Source organism: Temnothorax longispinosus, chromosome 11 (assembly GCF_030848805.1).
Source record: "Temnothorax longispinosus isolate EJ_2023e chromosome 11, Tlon_JGU_v1, whole genome shotgun sequence".
Taxonomy (NCBI): Eukaryota; Metazoa; Arthropoda; class Insecta; order Hymenoptera; family Formicidae; genus Temnothorax; species Temnothorax longispinosus.
The window spans coordinates 16,506,303-16,530,384 of NC_092368.1; the positions used below are offsets into that span (position 1 = coordinate 16,506,303).

Genomic DNA, 24,082 nt, shown 5'->3' on the forward strand with positions numbered 1-24,082 from the left:
TTCACCACTACAAAAATCTAATTATATATCACAACATAGAATAAAGTTATATCCCTTAATTATTAAATCACTTTATTATCAGTTTCGGTTTCTTTTACTTTCAAGAAAAAAAAACAAGAGAAAAATTTTATATAAGTTTTATATAAAGCAAAAAGTGATTATTTTAATTCAATTATTGTTATTGTTATTTTTTAACAACTTGAATAAAGTTTACACTTGTGTTTTAAATTAAATCCCCATACAAATAATGCAATATCTAAATTACGCCTAAAACTTGCATTTATATATTTTTAAATAAATAAATATATAACCAAATAAATATCACAAATATACTCAAATGTATTAACAAATAAAATTTTTTATAATTTTAAATCTTACTTAAATATAATTTCCATACTAACAAATTATTTCTTCTTCTCCTTCCGCCCCTCTTTTCTTGCTTTCTCATTTTCTCACTTTTGTCTTCTCTCTTTCTTTCTTTTGCTCTCTTTTCATTCTTTTTTCTTTTCTGCTTCTCTCTCTCTCTCTCTCTCTCTCTCTCTCCCTCCCTCTCTCTCCCTCCCTCTCTCTCTACCAGATATATAAATAATCCATAATATCCATTATTATAGGAAGACTTTACCTCAAAGTTGTGCGTCCGTATTACTTTTTGGTTGGAATTAAGTATCCCTACCCTAAGTTGCAACAGCTTCAAGAACGACAATCGGAGCAGTGATATTGATAATGATAACATAGTTATCTATGATATATACTATAGAATTTTAACGCCTCACTTTTTATCATTCACGAGAAGACTATGTCAAGAGAGAGAACGGCACAGTAACATTGAACAATATTTAAATTGATTGTGGTTATTGAGTGGTGCAATAAATAAAGAAAAGAATACAGATGATATAGATTCAACAAGAATTGTTTTGTCAAGAGTTGTCTCAAGTGAATTTCTCCAAGAAAAGGTACTTCAATATTACATCAATTTTTAACGAATTTTTGTAACACATTAACCGCTTTTCTTTATAGCCTACTTAAGTATATAAGAATTTTTAAAAAAGATGAAAAAGGCGCCACTGAAGAAACTAGTATACAAAACGTTTTATTTCTATTTAGTACATCAAAACATTAAAAAATAGGATTGTCAGATAACTTAGAAATATGATACAAGTGCTATGTAAAATTTAAAAACATTTGAAAACTTTTAAAATCACTAATGCAAAATGTTGGTTAGGCTTGTATTATATTGGAGTTTTGATTTTTTATGGAATATAGTGTGTGATGTGCAAGATGTTGATACATCGCGCAGACGTTGTCATTGCGCAGAGAGAAACGAGATTTCTTCGACGGAATTATGTTAAAAGAATATAAAATTGCTAAAAAAATGTTGCTAATTTCAAGATTGTGTTGTTTTAGTTTGCGTGATAAGAGGTCACAGCCTCAATTTGCATCTTGTTAAAAATTGTGGACAGATTGAAATTTTACCAAACTTAATGTACAATGTTAGCGCTTATGCGCTACATATTATTGATAAGTACTTTCGTACTTTGGGCAAATGGAATGGATAATGAGAAATCTGCAAAAAGGGAATGGTGGGAAACCACGTTAATTTATCAAATTTGGCCTAGAGGATTTCAAGACAGCGACGGCGATGGTGAGGGTGATCTGAAGGGTAAGTCACATAAATTGTTGCTATTATAAGTAAAAATTAAAATTATATTAAGATTTCATCGATCAGAAACTTAAGAATGTTAAAAAAATAATTTTCTTCTTAATATATTCATGAATGTATCATTATATTGTATATTAAATAATTTTTTAATACAATATTATTTATTATATTACATTTATGTAAACTCATTTAATGTAATTTTAGTAATTTATTTACAGGTATTATTAGCCAGCTCGATTATATCACGAATCTTGGAATCGAAACAATTTGGTTGAATCCTATTTATCGTTCGCCATTAATCGATTCTGGATATGACGTCTCCAATTACACGGATATAGATCCTATTTTTGGTGATTTAGAAGACTTTGACAATCTAATACAAGAGGCTCACGATCGAGGTATAAAATAGTAAATAGTTTACTGCAATTTTCCTGAGATTTTCAATTTTTCCAACAAAAAAAAACGTACGGAAAGATTTTTCCAATCTACAAATATATGTGCAGAACGTAATTATGGATAAATATTATATAATATTGTTTTCAATGTTTAGTATATTTTAATATTACTTTCTTAATCACTTGTTTTGTTATAATTTCATTGTAAATTTTTTTTAGGATTGAAAGTCATTCTGGATATTATTCCTAATCATTCCAGCGATCAGCATGAATGGTTCCGGTTATCGGCAAAAAATATCGAGCCATATGTTGATTATTATATCTGGACAAATGGTGGTATCGATAAGGACGGCAACAACATTCCACCAAATAATTGGGTACTGGCATTTTTCTTCATTTCCATTGTTTTTTTCTTTTTAATATAATGTACAATATTTTTAGATAAAGATTTTTATAAAGATCAGTACCTAAGTAAAATTTTTTTAAAATTATATGCCAGATTTCAAAGCAATCTAATTTGCAAACAACGATGAAAATATTTTAGTAATATATAAATATAGATATATCTTTTTATGTATTTTGTGCACAGGTAAGCATACATAGTGACGAAGAAGGATCTGCATGGACATGGCACAATGAAAGACAACAATGGTATTATCATAAGTATCATAGTTCTCAACCGGATCTTAATTTGAGAAACGAGAAAGTAATCGAAGAATTAATGGTAACGTAGATAATATAATATGAAATATTCATTAAAATAATTTGAAATAATTTGAAATATTCATTTATAATTTTGGAAATCCAAATTAAAACAGAAGATACAAATTTAAAAAAGCTGAAAAGATTAAAATATCAACTTTCTTGCATTACATAACAATTTGTAATTTCTTTAATAATTTCATAATGTTTAAAACAAATTTAAAAGCAATTTGATCTCATTTGATCAATATAAATTATTAATTTAAACGATAATTATGCTCTAAATTTAATAATAATTAATTTCTATATTTTATTAATCTATATTTTACAATTTTGATTTAAAAAATAATTAAGAAATTCTTGAATAATTCTTATTCTTTGTAAAATAATCTGAAAATAATTCAATTCTGTGAACAGGATATACTCGATTTTTGGTTGAAAAGAAACGTCGATGGTTTTCGAATTAATGCAGTACCTTATTTTTTCGAAGACGAAGCTTTAAGAAATGAATCCTTTGCGGGAGAGGGTACTTTTAGTCTTCCTGAAAGCACCGAGCTTCTTTACATATTTCGTGAATATATTGATAAATGGGTATCAAGAAATAATGCCTTATCAAAGTATGATTTTTAAAGACCTTTTTAAAACTTTATTTTTTTAAATAATAATATTATTAATACTTATATTATTATAACATTATATGTGTTAATTATTAAAATTAATATGATTTAATAACATTAGGTTGTTAATCGCCGAATCATACGATACTTCTGTTGAAAATTTATTGTCGTATTACGGCAATGGCACGCACAAAGGAATTCCACCGTTTAATTTTAAATTTATTACACATATTCGTAACAGCAGCGAAGCTAGTTATATTAAATACATCTTGGAGAAATGGCTTATATTTCTTCCAAAAGACACCAAGACCAACTGGGTGGTAAGAATCTTAAATTAATAAATTCAAATTAATTTTATAAAAATTGAAAAAAATTTTATTTAATTTGTAACTGTGTTGTTTATGCTATTTGAAAAATTAATATACTTTCACTTTACTTAGAAGCTTAATTATTTTTTATAAATGTAGCTTTCAAATCATGATAATTCGAGAGCAGCTTCAAGAATCGGACTCAACCGAATCGACGGTCTTCATATGCTTAGTCTTCTGTTACCTGGACAAGCATATACATACTATGGCGAAGAAATAGCTATGTTGGACACAAAAATATTTTGGAACAGAACTATTGATTTTATGGGTTGCGCCAGAGGCATAAATGAATATGAATATTTTTCAAGAGATCCAGCGAGGACTCCCATGCAATGGAGTTCCAAAATTTCAGCTGGTTTCTCTACAAATAAAACCACATATCTCCCTATTCATTCTAATTATGCTTATAGAAACGTAGAAATACAACAAAGTAAAAAGAGAAGCAATTTGAAAACGTACCAGAAGTTGGCTAGTCTAAGAAAAGAGTTAGTTTTTACAAATGGAGATTATGAATTTGCAAGTCTGAATAATGATCGCGTATTGGTATTGAAAAGGTTGGCATTACAATATTTATATAGTAATAAATAATATTTGATAAATAGCCGAATCTGTTGAAAACATATTTTGCAAACTATCTGCTACAAATTTTGTCGGCAGAATGGCAATAAAAATAGAAATCTTTAACAGAATATTTTAACATAAAATAATATGAATAATTTTGTTTGAAAACAATTTAGATATTTTTATATTATTTATTTTATTTAAAAATCATTAGTTCACATTTTTTCATATTATTTATGTTATTCCGTAAGTTAATCTCTTTTATTTATATTACGTTTGTAAATTATTTTAAAGTTTAGAAAGTTTATATAAATACCGAAATTTTGGATTTATTTTTTATTGATAAGGTATTTGGAAAATCATCCAGTGTATATTGTCGTAATTAATTTGGGTCTACGGCAAGAGGAAATTAATATGACTTCAATTTATTCTAATTTGGAAGATACTTTGAATGTTATTGTGGCTTCTAGCAATGCAATTCGCGTCACGTAAGTTATAATTATTTAAAAAAAAATAACAATAGAATCGCAAATTACTCTATAAATTAATGATATATTTTCAGAGACACTGTTCCACGGGATAATTTTATATTAACAGCAAACGCTGCGCTTGTATTAAAAGGCGAAGAAAAACAAGGACAAGCCACAACTGATCCAATTATTACTCCAAGTACGTCTTTCAGTAAATATATATATTAATATAATATATAAATATATTAATATACATTTAAAAAAAAATAATTTTATTTATTTATTTATGCATGCATGCACAGATGCATAAAATTATCAATTTCATGAATTATTAATTATTATATTAGTATTTATCGTATTAATATTTATCAATTAACACTATTACTAATTATTAGTATAATAAATAAAAAACTAACGTTACCACTAAAAATACATCTTTTACAGCTAAAGTAACCGGAGATCATACATCCGAAAGTACGACAGAAAAAGGAGGAAAGAGTTCGACAGTAGAACCAGAATCAACTAAGAAGCCCAATAATGCAATGTCAAATTGTACTTCTGCATTCTTGTTAATGATAAGCCTCATAATAACATTGTGCAGATTTTAAAAATAATAATAAGAGATAAGAGCCAATCCTTCTCTTCTAAGGACATCTCATCAATAGTCGAATCTATCGAAGTATTGTTGTCGCTTTCTGCGATGCCGATTGGTTCTCTTTCTCTCTCTCTCTCTCTTTCTCTGCGCTTATTTCGTGAGCAACTGTCATTGCGGAGATCGCGTGTTTTGACAATTCATGTATATATTGTTGATGGTTAAGTGTGTGATGTAATGACTATATGTAATAAATACTGTTTGGTATCCGTTATACATCTAAAAAGACTTTTCTTTATTTATTGAACATTTAAAATTGTTTCAGGGCACGTGTTATGGAACTGTTCATCAGAATTATTTAATTATTTCCAAGAGATATTTTTATTGTGTTTTGTAGAGAAAATAGAATAATTTCAATTGGATTCTACTCCGAACAGTTCCATTATAAGTGTCCAGATAAGTTTTACAAAAAGCGGCTGTCATTTCGACAGCTGTGTGGTTAATATTAAAGCTAAATTTCTCGAGATTCGCGCTCATCTCGGACAAGAGTTTATACGAAATATATCGCGATCGATATCATAACAGTCATCCTGCAGAAGATGGATAAAACGAGGAGAAAATCGGCAGAAATTTATTCTGTAATGTCAGACTCCTAAAAATTGACATAGTTTAAGGATCGTCAATTCCTCACGATTCATCTGCTTTCGACAGAATGAGAGAGACGTTGGAATAGTTAGAGCAAGCGCAAGAGAGGCAAAATAATATTGGAAGAGAAAAGCATGTGGGTATGTTTCATTTCATATAGCAACCGCAAAACGGTTAAACAGTTAGGACAAGTGTGATATAAGAGTCAATATCAGCGTAAATGTCGTAATCCATCGCATAGAATTGCGAAATCAAAACTGTCTCTTCGAATAATTAAAGCAAATATGGAGCAACACGAAAATTATATACACGATGTTAAAGCTTAGCTAAAGAGAGGCTGTTTTGACAACTTCGACGATTCTGAGATTTGTATACGCCAAAGGAACGATCTACCGAGAAATATGTACACACTACAGTTATACACTCATGAAGGAAAAAAATAAAAAGAGCAAATTACAACTGCATGGTTGTTTTCTTAAAACCGCTAAGAGATTACATCTTTTCGAGAGATATCTCTCAGAATTTTTATTTAATGTTTATCATTCCCTTCCCTCGGATAACGAAATCTGTTCAAGATTTTACAAAGTGTCTGTTACAAATTTTGTATCGGCAGAATGCTAGCAGATACATAACAGAATTTGTTAACGGAATATGATGACAGATTGATTTCAGAAATCGAGCAGAATCTGCACCGAGAAAAAAATATTTAGATAAAAAAAAATATTTATTTAGATTGCTGCCAATAGCTTATTTACTTATAATTAGTATATAATACACATATTTATTTAGAATTAGATATTTTTACTTCATTTCAATAAAAATATTTAATTCTAAATAAATATGTGTATTATATTAAGTAAATATGCTATTGGCAGCAGTTTAAATAAATATTTTTTTAGATCTAAATATTTATTTCTCAGTGTGACAATTCGTAAACCATTTAAATATTTTAAATAATACATTCCATTTGAATGGAACACGAATTTGACGAAATGACAGATTCTGATCAGTTTCTGCTAACAATCTGCTATCAGATTATCGGCGGCGGAACACGAGTTTAATGCAGAATCAGCTTGGTACACAATATTTTATTTGAATCTATTGGCAAACTGTTAATACACTATTTATAACTGTTAATATTTTAGCCTTACTAGGCCGTGTATTTCTAAATTTCTAACAATAATTCAAATTAAATCAGACGGCATAAAAATGTAATAACGTGAAGTTTCTATTTGCGTAAAAAATTCGAAGATTTTAGACAAAAGAACAAATATTATTAAAATATGATATACATTAGCTGGAAAATTCCTAAACCAAAATTGAACGATATTAATAATAATAATAATGAGCGTAATTATTTTTTTATTACTCTACACTTTTTTTTGATCGTGAACTTTTAGCTGCAAAATTTACTAAGTTAACGCACAGCAAACTTTTCAAGCAAATCTTTGTAAGTATTAAAAGTTATGTATTTTTATCAGTAATATTTTTTAACCCTGCGTGTCATTGTTGTGACAAAGATATTATTGGAAATAATACAAAATGATTTTATCGAAGTTTCAATCAAATTCCAATCAAGTTATTCGGTACTTAATTCATCAAATAATATCTGTACTATTTTGTTAATATATAAATCAAATTATTAATGCTATTATTTAACTCGCGGAAAAAAATTAGAAACAATAAATTGTATAAAAATTTTGCTTTAAACAATTCTGCCGGTTGAATTAATCGCTGATCAAGTTAATCTCGGTATGACCAAAGTTGCTTTTAGTAATTTTTCTGTTTGACATGCGGAAAAATATTAAAGACAATGCAATTGTATAAAAATTTGCTTTAAGTAATTCTGCTGATTAACTTAATCACCGATTAAGTTAATCAAAATTTGGCCAAAGTTGCCTTTAGTGATAAATCTTTCTTAAAGCCTCCAAAAGTGAAAGGCAATTTTTTATTTACAAGGTCAGTAACAATTATTATTCCTTTTTAATAATTGTTTTATTAATTTAAGAGCTATTAAAATGTAAAAGCAGTCGTAATCTATAAGGACAATTTCTCATGCCACAGTTGTGGCGTAAAACGTGCGTGAGTCGTTGCAAAATTGGAAAATGGTAACTGCTATAATATTTATCCCTAAATCAAATATTGAAAAATATTTGATCGAAACACTAACTGCAGAACGATGACATGTGTGCACGTACCTGACAATGATCGCCAATTTATTCCATCGTTGATGCATCCCTAGAAAAATAACGTGCAAAAAAAACGAACGAGCAAAATCACCATGCACGCGCGGGCGCATAAAAGGTAACAGCCAACAGGTGCGAAGAAATCACGTGATTCTATATAGTACGGGACGCGCGGGTATGGCGCGATGTTTATAACTCTCCGCGAAAAACTTTAAGCACTTTGCGAGAGATATTCCGCATATTCCGAAACGCGATTTCAAGTCTCTCTCGAGGCACGGCACCGCGATGTCTTGGAGGATTCTCGGAACAGTCAACGAGACGACGAACCAACAACGATCGAAAACGCGACGTTTAATGCAATTGCGACAACGTTCTTTCTTTTTCTCGCTAATAAATCTACAAGATAACAGCCCGAAATACGAAGCAATGTAGGCACGTTTATAAAAAATGTTGTAAGCAAAACGAATAATATTTGGGAAACAAGCAACAGAGAATGTTTTATTATTTTTAAGTATCTTAGCAGCGACGTGGTTCATCGTCTTTTATGGTATGCGCGATCAACGTGCTGTGAGAACGATCGCGAAGAAATTTAAAAATAAAAAACTATACAATTTAACGTAAATTTTTTGTAAAGTAGAAGTTATGTGAGGAATAAAGAAGCACACGTGCAAGTAAATTTGAAACATTTACGACGAATTAAGTAAACGAGCGAATTGCGTGTCTGTTCTTTAACAAAGAAACGGAATTGTATATATTCTTCGACGCACATTTGAGCTTGTTAACTCGCACTCGCGACGTTCATACGCATTTTGAAGCAAGCTTGCTCCAGTCGCTCGCCTTCGTTCGCGATCGTTCGCAATCGCGACGAGCAATAAGTGAGCTAACACCAAACGCGCGATCGTTTTCTCTTTAATTATTCAATTGATTATTAATTTCCGCGCTTAACGAGAGATTCGAGCTATTCACTGAAGCGTCTTCCCGCGCGATTCACTCATTCGGAGTAGAAATCGAAACGGAGCACGGAGGCAAGAGACGCGAATCCGAGGTTATCGTCTCACTGCGACACGCGAGACAACGATTCTATTAAGGTGTATCGCGCTTCGAATCATTTGTATCTCATGCACAATAAAAAATTCACTCACCGATCACGACGCACTGCAGGAGACCCGCCAAATCACAGCCAGGAGGATGATACGTACGGCGTGGCGTCCAGCACGGCATTCGGCATTCGGCATTCGGCGTTCATTTCGCCCAGCGACGGCGTCCCACTCGGTTCACTCGACACAAGAAGGAACGGAATATTCGACGTACGTTCGCTTTGCCACACTTCGTAACCGGATTTCTTCTCATTCACGAGAAAGATATTACACGAACGACTGCAACGTCTCGCGTCTCGCACCGACCGCGACCGACCGACGCGTCACGTAGTATACAAGTGCCTTGCGCCGCTTGCGCGCGCCGCGCCGCGGCGGCTCGGAGCGGTCGAGCGCGATTGGCTAGCGAGTCGAGCCACCAGATCCGGCCAATCACGTTTGGTCGCTCCGAGCCGCCGCCGCGCCGCCGGCGCGGCGAGCCGGACGCCGGGCGACGCGACGCGACGGCTGCGCGACCGTTGAATTGATATTGAACTTGAAAGTCGCTGCGCGGCCGATTGTTTTTGCCGGTGAGCGGCTTTGCCACTTGTTCCCGTCAACGCTCGGAGTACCATCACCTGCGGAAGTCACTCAGCTATCGTTCTCCAGATGAATTTCGCACAGGTAGGAAAAGTGTTTGTGCTGCGCCCGTCGCCGTGCTCCGTGCTCCGTGCTCCGTGCCCGTGGTCAGTGCTGTGTGTTATTCGGAACGCGCTTGTTTCTTCGATTGGCACTCCTGCTCCTCGTTCCGCGGGCCGCGGGAATAATCGCCTACGCGAGTACGTGCCGTACGCGTTCGAATAATTTGCGAGTGTATTTAAGTGTGATTTGCCGGAATGAACGTATCGCGCGAATCGCTCGATCGAGACGGAGACGTTGCCGCGCGCCGTCGAGGTGGAGATGTCGAGGCAAAGTCGGCGAAGGTATGTATACGCCGGCAATAATTGCGAACGATTTTGCTTTCGTCGTGACTCGTGATATAAGCGGGCGATAGTTGTGGCGCTCGTCTCGCCATATTTTTCAACTCGAATGTAGCGTTTATTTACCTCGTGTCGTACGCTTTGAACGCTGTGCCGCGCCGGAATTATTGTCGTGTGATTTATCTCCGATTCTCTCCGTAGGGAAAAAGAGGGCTGAGTTATATTGTCGTATCGATTGATTCGAGAGTAACGGAACGCCATGATACATCGCCCGTTCGTGAATGCTTCATATAATCTCGTGTATCTCGCGTCGCGTAAGTTGGCGGCCGGCTGGCGGCAGTCACAATTTGTCGTCGTGCAAATTAATAATGCAACTTTTACTTTGGCGAGATTTATGAGTTCGATACCGTACTGTATGCGCGATATTTAACTTCAATAGTGTGTATCTTTGATTAGCCAACTGCATCTGCGTGTCTTTATTAATCGTCCGCTCGATTCGTGTAGTATCGCGGCAAGTTGCTGACATCTTGGAACATTTCGTCGTCATTATTGGATTATTAAAAAGTAACGCGGTGATGAGCGCAGAACGAATCGGGGCAATTTTTATTGTTATTTTAATTATTGTTTTATTAATTTATTTAATGAAAAAAAAAGACAACTACTAATTATGTTGCAATTTTATTCTAATTCTTTATAGCCTCTTTATCCATATTTATATATCGATAACTTGATTTTATAATACCTGTTTTTATATTATACACAGTAAAGTACTTCCTTCCCACATGGGTACGACCTTGGCGAGGTGGGAAGGCCCAGTACCCCGAGGATGTTACCCAAGCAAAACTCTTGTTCTGCTTGGATAAAAATCCAAAGACGGGGAAGCTAACGTACCCTCGTCCGCCGATTTAACTGAATAAACGAATCGCAGTCGGTTCGTCGCGTTTGCTTCGGGAGTGCCGTTTAAGTAATCGGACTAAAGAACTTTTTCAGAGCCCATTTGAAGAATATTACGGCATACTTGACGAAATATTCTTTTCATGGAGTTTTTAAACGGGAGTGTCTCTATACAGTATCGCGCAAAAGACATTTTATTGATAATTAGTCCGCGCGCGATGTAGTTTATTATCCGGGAGTGTTTCTCGCGAGTGTCCTGTGCGGAGGAGAAGAAGAAGAAGGAGGCCCGACGTCCTGAGAGGAGGAGGAGGTCCGAGGGGGATATCGGGCACCGGTGGAGCAACCTTGGGGTAAGTATCATCTTTTATCTGCATATAATTAATAGTTTTTTCCCATTTATTCAGACTGTTTTATTTCGATAAACTATATAAAAATTCAATTAAAAATAATTAGAGAAAGAGAAATTATTTAAAATTTTATAGAAATTTATTTTTGTAAATATTTTTTCCGGAAAATAAATAATTATATCAGTAAATCTAATTAAATGACGAATTAGATTTAATCGCGATAACAGCGCGTAAGAATTATGTGTATCTTTTGAAACATTGATTATTTTCAGCGCCTCTTTAATTTAAATCTTTCGTTTTTGTTACAGTATCATCGTAGTTGCGTGGCTGAATTACTCCGCCCGTTGCGCATCGGATCGGTGAGTGACGAATTTTTTATATAATGGTATGGGGTAACGAATTTGTGAGACCAATATTAGATATATTTATGTATTGTATATTGTATCCATATAATAGTACTATAGATAAATGCGATTTCTCACAGATTCGTTGCCCTAAAATGGATAGACTAGATCAGATTAGGCTAAATAATTAATCCTGGAGTATCATTATTTATCGATTTATTGTGCTTACGGGAAAATGTACCCATAAGCACATACATTATGTCGGTGCATTATTTGTTAATGCATCTAATGTTCCTTGTATTGCAGAATACGCCAAGTATACTATAGTCGCCTGAAACTTATAAGCAAATTATTTGAATTTGACAAATATATATTTTATTATCAAGTATATAAAGATATCAATTATGATCTTTCTTGTGCAATATTAAAATCAATTATTAAATTTATTACATTAATTACATTTTTCAAATTTGTTTTTAAAATTATTAAGAAATATATATAGACAAAAAACGGAAGTAAAATTTTACAAAGTGTGGAATAACATTTTTTGGATATAAGATTTCATTTAAATTTTTTATGACTTTTATTTTTTGTACAGAATAAAAATTTTAAAAACATTTATATTTTTTATACACAATTAAAAAATAAATAAAAAATATTTTTTTTATACATAGACAATAGATAATTATAATTAAAAAATTAAAAAATATTAAAAGATACAGGTATCTTTAGGTATATCTAATAGGATATTATAGATCTGATAAATAGATTTAACAAAATAAAATAAATTAAGCGGTTATATAGAAAAATAAAAAAATTTTGAAATACAATTAAATGTATTTCTCTTTATTTTCTTTTCTCTCTCTCTCTCTCTCTCTCTCTCTCTCTCTCTTTCTCTTCCTATTCCAAATATTCCTCCAGGATTAAATATTACATAAGTTGGTGTAAGGAAGCAAAATGTATTAATAAGTTCAATATGCATGTATTATAAATGAAAAAGACCAAAAGATATTTTGATTCGCGTTGCATATATTTCACACACTAACCTTATTATATATAGATACTGATAGATCACACTAAGAAGTTAATCGTATTTATTTTTATTGTATACGTATGTATAATGCGCCGATTTTATCCTGATCTTTTATAGTCTATCCATGTAGCTTGGCTTTGTATAAACAAAGCAAAATAAAATAACGTGAGATCCAATGAATATTTTGTCGCAGGATAGAATCATTTTTTATCTCGAGTATAGAATTATCTGTTAATAGTTTCAAAGTTGATAGTTTTTATATCAATTATATTACATTAAAATGCTTAATATAATCGTAGAGATGTATTTCGGATATGTCATATTAAATATAATTTTGATAACAATTTGCATTATAATAACGAAATATTTATATAAATATGTATATAAAAATTTGTAAAGACAAATATGTTACATGCGCGAGGACTTGATAAATTCATTATATTGATTGCGATATTAATTATGTAAAGAAATCATTGTTTCCTTTGAATCTCACGTCATTCAGTTTAAAATGTTTAAATATCTCACTTGATATCTAAAGTGAGATTTAAGTGACGATTCGTGATTCGGTTCGCGGTTCGGTTCAATTTATACTAAACATTGTTTGTCCATTCATTAATAAATAATTGATTGATCGAGTCATTAATTAATTTTAAAATTTCTGTTGTGTGTCTCGTGTTTCTACATTACACTATTGAAATCCAGATATTCGCGACTGATTGTGAGATATAATCGCGACGATTTGTATTAGAACGCGATTAACATAAAATTCTTTCATTATTTCTTGATGATATAATTCTATTTTACTTTCTATTGTTGCTATAATTCTTGGACGAATAAATTAATTACGCGTATTATATTATATTAACGAACGTGGTTGTTTATTTTTTTTCGTTATGATTAACGCGCGTTTATTAACGATCGCGACGATTCGTAATTGACCGTAACATTAGAATCGTCTGCTGGCGCTGTTAATCAGCCGGCATTGAAGGAGTTTGTCTCCTTCTCATTTTCTGGCTGACATACAGCCAAAATAGATTTGGCCAATAACAACGCAAAAGGTGAGTCCAATGATCTTGGCCAGAAGAAACGACGTAAACTACGCTATATCTTTTAAGATAAGGTCTATATTGAATTAAAGGTTTGTAAGGTAGCTAACATACACAAGGTAACATACAAAATAATTTTGTATATATCTGTTTATTTGCCCAGTAGGGCTATTTTCTCACATATGTGCGGGAAAACCCCCAATTAAATACCAATTGCGCGCGTATTAAAACCCTCAATTCCAAATTTTAAATAATCCTATCTGCACTTTAAGATATCCCTCTGGATCAATCAGCAAATCAGGCCCCTTATAAAACGTGTCACGGACTTAATTAATTAAAGCTTTGTATATTAAATTATAACACGGGACACGGGTAGGTAGGAAAATGGATAGGTAGGACTATATAGATTGGAATACGGGTGGGTAGGGATACGGATAGGTAGGTAGGGATTCGGGTAGGCAGGGACAAGGGGATATAATTTGATAGAAAAAATTATAGACAAAATAAAAGTAATATCCTTAATATAATAATAATAAATACAATTATTTATTATTATTATATTTTTAATAATAACAACTTAAATGTATATTAAATTTAAAAAGTCATATTTTATCTTGTTCTCGATGAAACATTTTCGCGAATTTCGTATGATATTCAATATTTGACGATTATACGAATTTCACACGTTCCTCTGTGTGTGTGTGTGTGTGTGTGTGTGTGTGTGTGTGTGTGTGTGTGTGTGTGTGTCAGCAGAAATAAGGACCCCACGGTTCGTCACTCCCGCGATAGTTAACGACTCCAAATCCTCTTTGCCTTCTAAATATACATATATATGACATAATGTTTAAATTCTAAAATAATTCCGTTATAAAGATACAATAAGGCCCAGTTTCACAAGTGTCGGTTAACTTTTAACCTTAGATTAACTTACTCTCCGTCTCCTTCTAACGTCCCCCTTAGAAAGAGACGAAGAGTGAGTTAATCTAAGGTTAAAAGTTAACCGACACTTTAACTGGACCTAAGATGTCTATAAAGAGAAATATCTTTGATTAAATAATTATTTTCCTCTATAAGCTATTATATATGTTTGACAGTCATAAATTTCAGTTCGGTATACATGCATAAAGATAAATCACTTATTTTATAATGCGTAAGAGTAGATCCACTTAAATATTATCCACAGTATACCAATAGAGATGACGGTTTCAACCACAGTGACAAATAGATACACTCTGAAAACAGAATAAATGCAATTAATACATATTTATACATATACTCATATTTCAATTATGTCAATTATGTTTCTTACACAGGAAAATAGAAAAATGCTATTTAATCTTCCTAATTAATATGTATCGAAGTTCTTATATAGTCTCTTTTTAATGTTTAACATTATCTAAATTATTTACATTGTACAATAAATATTGACAGCAACACGAAATTTATGATTTATATTTTTATTTTTTATAAATAATTATTTACAATGGTTTGCTTTATCATTGAGATATCAAATTAAATATAATATTTGTCAAAATTTAAATAAAGGCCTTGCGAACTAGCGAGATATTTGTGCTATATTTATTATATTCTGAACAATACAGCTAATCAATAAACAAACGTTTCGGCCATTACTGTGGCTTTCTTCAGTTGTTTATTAATTAGCTGTATTGTTCAGAATATAATAAATGTAGCACAAATATCTCACTAGTTTGCAAGCCCTTTATTTAAATTTTGTTTTATATTAAGCAAATACTATCAACAAATTGTTTATAATATTTGTATTGAGATTCGAAATTTTCGACATATTTATTTCAGATGTGATTGCCAAAATTGTAACTATAAATCATGTAGTTACTTTTTTAAACACTATGTTTGTTTCATCCGCTAGTTTCAAAAAGTTTAAATTCTATTGTTATTACATGTTATCTAATAGTCGATTTTTAAATGCCACATTAATGTGCATAAATGATACCAAATACAGTAATATATTTATACCTTTTACCGTGTGATCTAGCTGCATCCAATCGATTCAGGTCTTCATAAAGAAGAAATCTTTTGACACCGATTATACTATTCCTTCATATCGTAAAATAAACATTTATTAGCCTTAAATTATCTTTATTGTAAATATTATATAGAATAAAAATATAATACATTTACTTTATGTACTCCCTCAAATCGTAATCGGAATAATCAAAAGAAAACATATCCCTGTTATCAGGTGGTATCGAGGACATCAGAGCCAACTGATTTGTATTACTGAATTTCCATTCACGAAACGAAAAGTAACTCACAGCACGATTGGCCACATACACTTTTTTCATCAGTCGTACTAGCCTATAATTTGCACTCATTAACACGAAACGGTTAAAGTTTACTTACAACAACATAGCTTGAACTATATTATTATAGATTCCAAATCAGCAAATATAAAACTTATGTTATGATATAAATGCTCTTTTTAAATAAAATAAAAAGAAGAGCTAGATAAATAAATACAAAGAAAAAATACACGCAAAATGATGATAAATTTATGATAAAAAATATTTTTTAATAAAAAGGTATATTATTGTAATTTGCAGAATATTCAAATCTTGCCGATTTTATCAAATATATATATTTAGAATAATTTGCTTTTACTAGTTAAATATATTATATTAATTAAGACTTACATTGGTGGACGTCCAGAGAATTTTAAAATCAGATCTATTAATATAGCTGGCAGAATATGCAATAATATTGTTAATATATAGAACACAATATAATTATCGGTCAATATTGTATTAGGAGTCCAGACAATTCCTTCAATAGGCACTTCATTTGCAACACTAAATAACATTTTTATATCATATTGGAATGTTGTACATTTCTCGCTTGTACAGTTTAAAACAAGTAAGTTGGAATCTGTAGAAAAACTAATAATAAAAAAAATTATAAATTAACCAATAAATAACATAAAAAATAATTAATTTGTTATTTAAACTAAGTATCGTAAAATTTGCATTAAGTTTCAAAAATTAGGCAACTATTTGCAAAATTTTAAGTTGTGTGATGTACGAAAAATTATTGAAAAATGTTAGTTATTTAACATCATGTTTCGAATTAAGCATATTTTAAAAGTATAAATAAATAAATAAAAGAAACTCATTAAATTATTTAAAAATTTTAGTACTATTTTATACAAAGAAAAATCACAGATAAATTTATCCAAAAATAAACAATTAATATATAAAGTGCAACCTCCTAAATTCAAAGTAAGGAAACAAATATTTGACTAAGAAAATTTTAAGTAGAATCAAAAAAATCTTATTATACATAGATATACTACAAAAGTTGTATCTTTGAACAATTATGTACTGAATATAGCATAATGCAGACATCCGTTTACATTCGACTAGGCACTCCTCCTTAGATTTAATAAATAAATTGAAGAGAACGCATAGGACTATATAGCAAACATGGATTGAGCTAGTTTTAAATAAAGAAAGAAAGCTTTCGCATTTATAATTTAAGAAGGAAAGTGTATTGAAAGCATGCAAAAATATACTGATAGTCATACCTGGTTAATCCACGCTTCCAAGATACGACTAGCATAACTTTGATGACAATATCTACTGGTATTACATTTTCATGAACGTATTTATTACAACACCCTACTCGTATTACACCTTTTCCGCCACCAATATAAAGTCCTATTGGACCATAAATGTTATCTATCCATCCTGGCACTGGTTCTTTTATCGATGATGTCACTAAAGTTGATAATGATATTTGATATCAGATAAATTTTGTGGATTAAATTATTCTGGCCATTAATAAATTCTGGTAATATGTCTATATCTATATCTATATGTATACATTTAGTAGTATGATTAAATTATTCTTTGCCGCATATTTTGACACATGTCAACCGAAATGAGAAAAGGGAGGCAAGCTCTATATAGTATACGTTTTTAACTTTTATTATAATTTCATTTTTCATAAGAAACTTTAAGCTATTACAAGTAAAAACATGTTTGATAAGACATATTTGATTAATTATATTACATAAATATAAAAATAAATATAATTATTTTCAAAAAAAAACTCTTATTCGTACAAATATTTTATAAAGCAGTATAAAGTAAAATAGGAAATGTAAAAAATGTTGCATATTTGACATATTCGGCATATTCGGCAGTTACTCATTAAAGATAAAATTTATTTTTTACAATTAAAGAAAAGCCACATACCAATAGGAGGTCTCACAATCGCGCAAGGTAAGAAGGAAGAATATTCCTGTATTATACTCTCCGCTAGATTTTTCGAAAAAATGTACGTGTTGGGTGCGTAATCCAAACATCTACGTAAATTCAAGCGTACACAAAATTAAATACATGAATATCATTAATTAAAAATACGATGTAAATAAAAAATTAATAAAAAAAACAAATTTTTTAAATATATCTAATTATAAAAAATTTATAATTACGATTTCCGTTTATATAGCTTACTTAGCTGTAAAAACTTTGAGAGTATGCTCATCCAATGACTCGGCCACATCTATCATTTTCTGCCAATCAGCTATTGGCGGGTACGCTTTTTCTTCAGTGAATAGATTATTCACGTGGGCGAATGCCGTGCTAACATACACTAATGCCTTTGACAGAGAAGAGGAATTTTTTTAATTTTCTGTAGTATATAAAAGTTTGTATAATAACAATATATATTTTATTTATACTATAAATACTGACATATTATGATATTTCAATCATATATAATATACATTCTTCCAAATTTGTTCTATTTAAATTGTTACTAAATTTAAAAAATACGACATAATATTATTTGGGAAAAAATTTGTGATTGAGATATGAGTTTTTGAGTAAGGACATTATCTAAAAATATATATATATATATATATAAAATTACTTAGTATAAAAAATTACTTACTTTTAAATTCTTCATACTTTGAGCTAAAATACAGATATCTCTCGTTGCTCTAGTATTGACAAATATGGCATATTTTAAAGTGTCATTAAATCTGACACTCGCCGCTGCATGAATTACTATAGTCACTCTTTCAACTAGTATTTGTTTGTCCACAGCCGACAAACCTAGTCCCTTTTCACTAACATCGCCAGAAATTGGAATTAACTTTTTGAAATTAGAAGGTCGTTCTTCGCGCAATTTGTCAAATAACTGAAATAAAGAACATTACAATTTATATAACAAAATCTTTTTTATAATAAAAAATTCGAAGATAGGTATATATTTTTAATAAGTTTATAATAACAGAATAAAATATTTAATGACATTCTCAACAACATTTTGCTTTACCTGTATACCAATCTTTTATTATAAACTACTTATAAACTATTATTGTTAAAAATAATTCTCTTTAGTAATTAGACGTTTTAATAGTATCTACAAAGAAAATTCTTTCTACTATGCATTTAAATGTGGTACACAGGTACAACATCGTAATTTTAGAAATCTTAAAAAAATGCGTAATTGTAAAAGTTTCTCTTCCCACTTACCTGTAAATTTAATATTTTTTCGAGCCTTTCATTGATACTTAATCCCTTTTTCGGACGCATCAACAGAAATATTTCGCGAACATCTGGACAAGATCGTAACACTTTTTCGATAAACACCTTACCCAGAAATCCTGTTGGACCTGTTAGAAATATACTTTGTCCAGCGTAAAACGCAGGAATCGACTTAGCTGGATCAATTGTCATTTTATTACTTTTAAGATAAAGTTAATATAAATAATAATAATCTAGCAACGCAACACACGCAAAATGAAGGTATTAAAACACTTGAAATTGATGTCAGCTTTGTGCCGATTGATGTAGATGAGCAAAATGTAAGTAGAGTTTGCGAGAAAATGTTTATATATTTGCCTATAAGTAACTTCGTTTACGAACTGAACCGTAAGCCAACCAAATCTGTGAAATTATTTTAAGTATTTTAAACAGGAAATGATTATCGTACAATGTAAGGTTAAAAGAGCAACGAATATATACATGTGTAATAATATACGTCTATTTTACTATAAGTACAAAGTCTTCCGAGTCAGGTCATTGAAACTTCACGGTCTTATAGGAAATTAAATGTGGAACAAAAAAGTTTTTAAAACATAGGTCAAAAAACCCTTTTATTTACTCTTATTTTCATAAAAATTTATATTGCTTCCTTATAGAGGACTAATAATAATAATCTAGCAACGCAACGCAAAATGAAGGTATTAAAACACTTGAAATCGATGTCAGCTTTGTGCCGATTGATGTAGATAAGCAAAATATAAGTAGAGTTTGCGAAAAAATGTTTATATATTTGCCTATAAGTAACTTCGTTTACGAACTGAACCGTAAGCCAACCAAATCTGTGAAATTATTTTAAGTATTTTAAACAGGAAATGATTATCGTACAATGTAAGGTTAAAAGAGCAACGAATATATACATGTGTAATAATATACGTCTATTTTACTATAAGTACAAAGTCTTCCGAGGGTCTTCAAGTCATTGAAACTTCAAGGTCTTATAGGAAATTAAATGTAGAACAAAAAAGTTTTTAAAACATAGGTCGAAAAACCCTTTTATTTACTTTCATTTTCATAAAAATTTATATTGCTTCCTTATCGACATAAGGAAGCAGAATTAGAATCTGCGAACCGTAATATCACTCATATCTCATATTCAAGTAACAAACAGTATCGTGATTACTTACAGAATAAACTTTATTTACATTCTATGTACATTGAGATTTTTTTCAATTAAGATTGCCTGTTTCCGCCGAGAGGGTAAAAATTGTGTTGCGTAGCGTGATCTACTAAATTATCGATGAAAATGTCACGATCGTTCTGATCGCTTTCACAAATCAAGAAGGTATCTTGATACAGCGAATTCGGCGTTCGGTGCATAATCGTTACGAACGAGCTTCCCGACGTCGATGTCGGATTCGCCGTTAGGGTTAGCAAGGGTGTACCTTGAAGACATCAATGACCAGTGGAAGAGCACCTGATGTGCACAGGCCCACCGGCCGGGGTCGCGTAAAAGAGTCACGGTGCGGTCTCGCTTCGCGTATACTTGGCGCGAGACACTGCCATGTCTCTTGATATGTGATACAATAAAAAGTAGAATGTTAGGTATAAGCTTAATCAGTCTAGATACGATGATCAGATATAGAGTGTTTCACAACACTTATATTTTTTATCTAGAAATATTTTGACTAATTAATTTAACTTAATTTAATGTAACTGACTAGTAATTAGATTTCTGGTTAATTACTGGCTACAATTTGGTTCTCTTTACTCTGGTTTCGTGTAGCTATGATCACACTCAAACGCAGGTCGCTTTTTTATAATTCTTACATCGTCATTTGGATTTATTATAACGTGCTATTTTTTATTATAATAGCGATATTTGAAAGAGTGTGCATGGTAAACTATTTAAGTTATATCCGTATATTTATTACAGATTTTACGGTAAGAGTTATCTTCGCCGTTCTTAGAGATATTTTAAATCCGCAAACGGGTGCTGTTTCGGAATCGTTTGTACGTGTTTGTATGGCCGCTAGTTTCGTTTGTAGTTTTAAAGGGGTGATTGTACGGGAATTTCAAAATAAGATGAGTCGCATGGAAATATGCAATAAAAATCAGATTTTGCGGTAAGAGTTATCTTCGCCGTTCTTAGAGATATTTTAAATCCGCAAACGGGTGCTGTTTCGGAATCGTTTGTACGTCCTTGTATGGCCGCTAGTTTCCTTTGTAGTTTTAAAGGGGTGATTGTACGGGAATTTCAAAATAAGATGAGTCGCATGGAAATATGCAATAAAAATCAGATTTTACGGTAAGAGTTATCTCCGCCGTTCTTAGAGATATTTTAAATCCGCAAACGGGTGCTGTTTCGGAATCGTTTGTACGTCCTTGTATGGCCGCTAGTTTCCTTTGTAGTTTTAAAGGGGTGATTGTACGGGAATTTCAAAATAAGATGAGTCGCATGGAAATATGCAATAAAAATCAGATTTTACGGTAAGAGTTATCTCCGCCGTTCTTAGAGATATTTTAAATCCGCAAACGGGTGCTGTTTCGGAATCGTTTGTACGTCTTTGTATGGCCGCTAGTTTCGTTTGTAGTTTTAAAGGGGTGATTGTACGGGAATTTCAAAATAAGATGAGTCGCATGGAAATATGCAATAAAAATCAGATTTTACGGTAAGAGTTATCTCCGCCGTTCTTAGAGATATTTTAAATCCGCAAACGGGTGCTGTTTTGGAATCGTTTGTACGTCTTTGTATGGCCGCTAGTTTCGTTTGTAGTTTTAAAGGGGTGATTGTACGGGAATTTCAAAATAAGATGAGTCGCATGGAAATATGCAATAAAAATCAGATTTTACGGTAAGAGTTATCTCCGCCGTTCTTAGAGATATTTTAAATCCGCAAACGGGTGCTGTTTTGGAATCGTTTGTACGTCTTTGTATGGCCGCTAGTTTCGTTTGTAGTTTTAAAGGGGTGATTGTACGGGAATTTCAAAATAAGATGAGTCGCATGGAAATATGCAATAAAAATTTAAAGCTTAAGACGTATGAATCGGCCTAACTGGCAATAATTTATTACTATTGTGGTCATTATAGTCGTCAAGACGACTGTAATTTGGTTCGATTATCGTCAAGGCATATTTTTTGACCAAAGATTTAGTCATTATAAATTGATATGATTTTTTATGCTTAATTTAGCATCTTATTTAAATAATTAAATTTATTGCGAAAAATATTACCTCAGCCAGGATTCGAACCTGGAACTTCCCTCATTCCGTGAAGGGTGTTGTACCAATTCGAATCCTGGCCTACGGAAGTCACTCAGCTATCGTTCTCCAGATGAATTTCGCACAGGTAGGAAAAGTGTTTGTGCTGCGCCCGTCGCCGTGCTCCGTGCTCCATGCTCCGTGGTCAGTGCTGTGTGTTATTCGGAACGCGCTTGTTTCTTCGATTGGCACTCCTGCTCCTCGTTCCGCGGGCCGCGGGAATAATCGCCTACGCGAGTATGTGCCGTACGCGTTCGAATAATTTGCGAGTGTATTAAGTGTGATTTGCCGGAATGAACGTATCGCGCGAATCGCGGCGAGACGGAGACGTTGCCGCGCGCCGTCGAGGTGGAGATGTCGAGGCAAAGTCGGCGAAGGTATATGTATACGCCGGCAATAATTGCGAACGATTTGCTTTCGTCGTGATATAAGCGGGGCGATAGTTGTGGCGCTCGTCTCGCCATATTTCTCAATTCGAAAGTAGCGTTCATTTACCTCGTGTCGTATACGCTTTGAACGCTGTGCCGCGCCGGAATTATTGTCGTGTGATTTATCTCCGATTCTCTCCGTAGGGAAAAAGAGGGCTGAGTTATATTGTCGTATCGATTGATTCGAGAGTAACGGAACGCCATGATACATCGCCCGTTCGTGAATGCTTCATATAATCTCGTGTATCTCGCGTCGCGTAAGTTGGCGGCCGGCAGTCACGATTTGTCGTCGTGCAAATTAATATAATGCAACTTTTCCTTTGGCGAGATTTATGAGTTCGATACCGTACTGTATGCGCGATATTTAACTTCAATAGCGTATCTTTGATTAGCCAACCGCATCTGCGTGTCTTTATTAATCGTCCGCTCGATTCGTGTAGTATCGCGGCAAGTTGCCGACATCTTGGAACATTTCGTCGTCATTATTATTAAAGTAACGCGGTGATGAACGCAGAACAAATCGGGGCAATTTTTATTGTTATTTTAATTATTGTTTTATTAATTTATTTAATGAAAAAAAGACAACTATTAATTATGTTGCAATTTTATTCTAATTCTTTATAGCCTCTTTATCCATATTTATATATCGATAACTTGATTTTATAATACCTGTTTTTATATTATACACAGTAAAGTACTTCCTTCCCACATGGGTACGACCTTGGCGAGGTGGGAAGGCTCAGTACCCCGAGGATGTTACCCAAGCAAAACTCTTGTTCTGCTTGGATAAAAATCCAAAGACGGGGAAGCTAACGTACCCTCGTCCGCCGATTTAACTGAATAAACGAATCGCAGTCGGTTCGTCGCGTTTGCTTCGGGAGTGCCGTTTAAGTAATCGGACTAAAGAACTTTTTCAGAGCCCATTTGAAGAATATTACGGCATACTTGACGGA

At 32.2% G+C, this 24,082-nt stretch overlaps 2 protein-coding genes across 2 annotated transcripts; one reads left to right on the top strand and one right to left on the bottom strand.

The window, feature by feature from the left end:
- Positions 1-1,444: 1,444 nt before the first annotated feature.
- LOC139822362 (maltase A3) lies at positions 1,445-6,437 on the top strand. The gene is made up of 10 exons (XM_071794008.1): positions 1,445-1,660; positions 1,879-2,058; positions 2,275-2,432; positions 2,645-2,779; positions 3,175-3,374; positions 3,496-3,694; positions 3,842-4,296; positions 4,651-4,791; positions 4,866-4,972; positions 5,218-6,437. The coding sequence occupies exons 1-10, from the start codon at positions 1,489-1,491 to the stop codon at positions 5,379-5,381; spliced, it is 1,911 nt and encodes a 636-aa protein (XP_071650109.1). The 5' UTR covers positions 1,445-1,488; the 3' UTR covers positions 5,382-6,437.
- Positions 6,438-15,810: 9,373 nt separating this feature from the next.
- LOC139822290 (fatty acyl-CoA reductase 1-like) lies at positions 15,811-19,768 on the bottom strand. Its single transcript, XM_071793901.1, has 8 exons — positions 19,433-19,768; positions 18,846-19,094; positions 18,407-18,552; positions 18,146-18,255; positions 17,473-17,665; positions 16,586-16,828; positions 16,074-16,250; positions 15,811-15,989 (listed from the first exon to the last, which is right to left on the bottom strand). The coding sequence occupies exons 1-8, from the start codon at positions 19,634-19,636 to the stop codon at positions 15,866-15,868; spliced, it is 1,446 nt and encodes a 481-aa protein (XP_071650002.1). The 5' UTR covers positions 19,637-19,768; the 3' UTR covers positions 15,811-15,865.
- Positions 19,769-24,082: the final 4,314 nt, after the last annotated feature.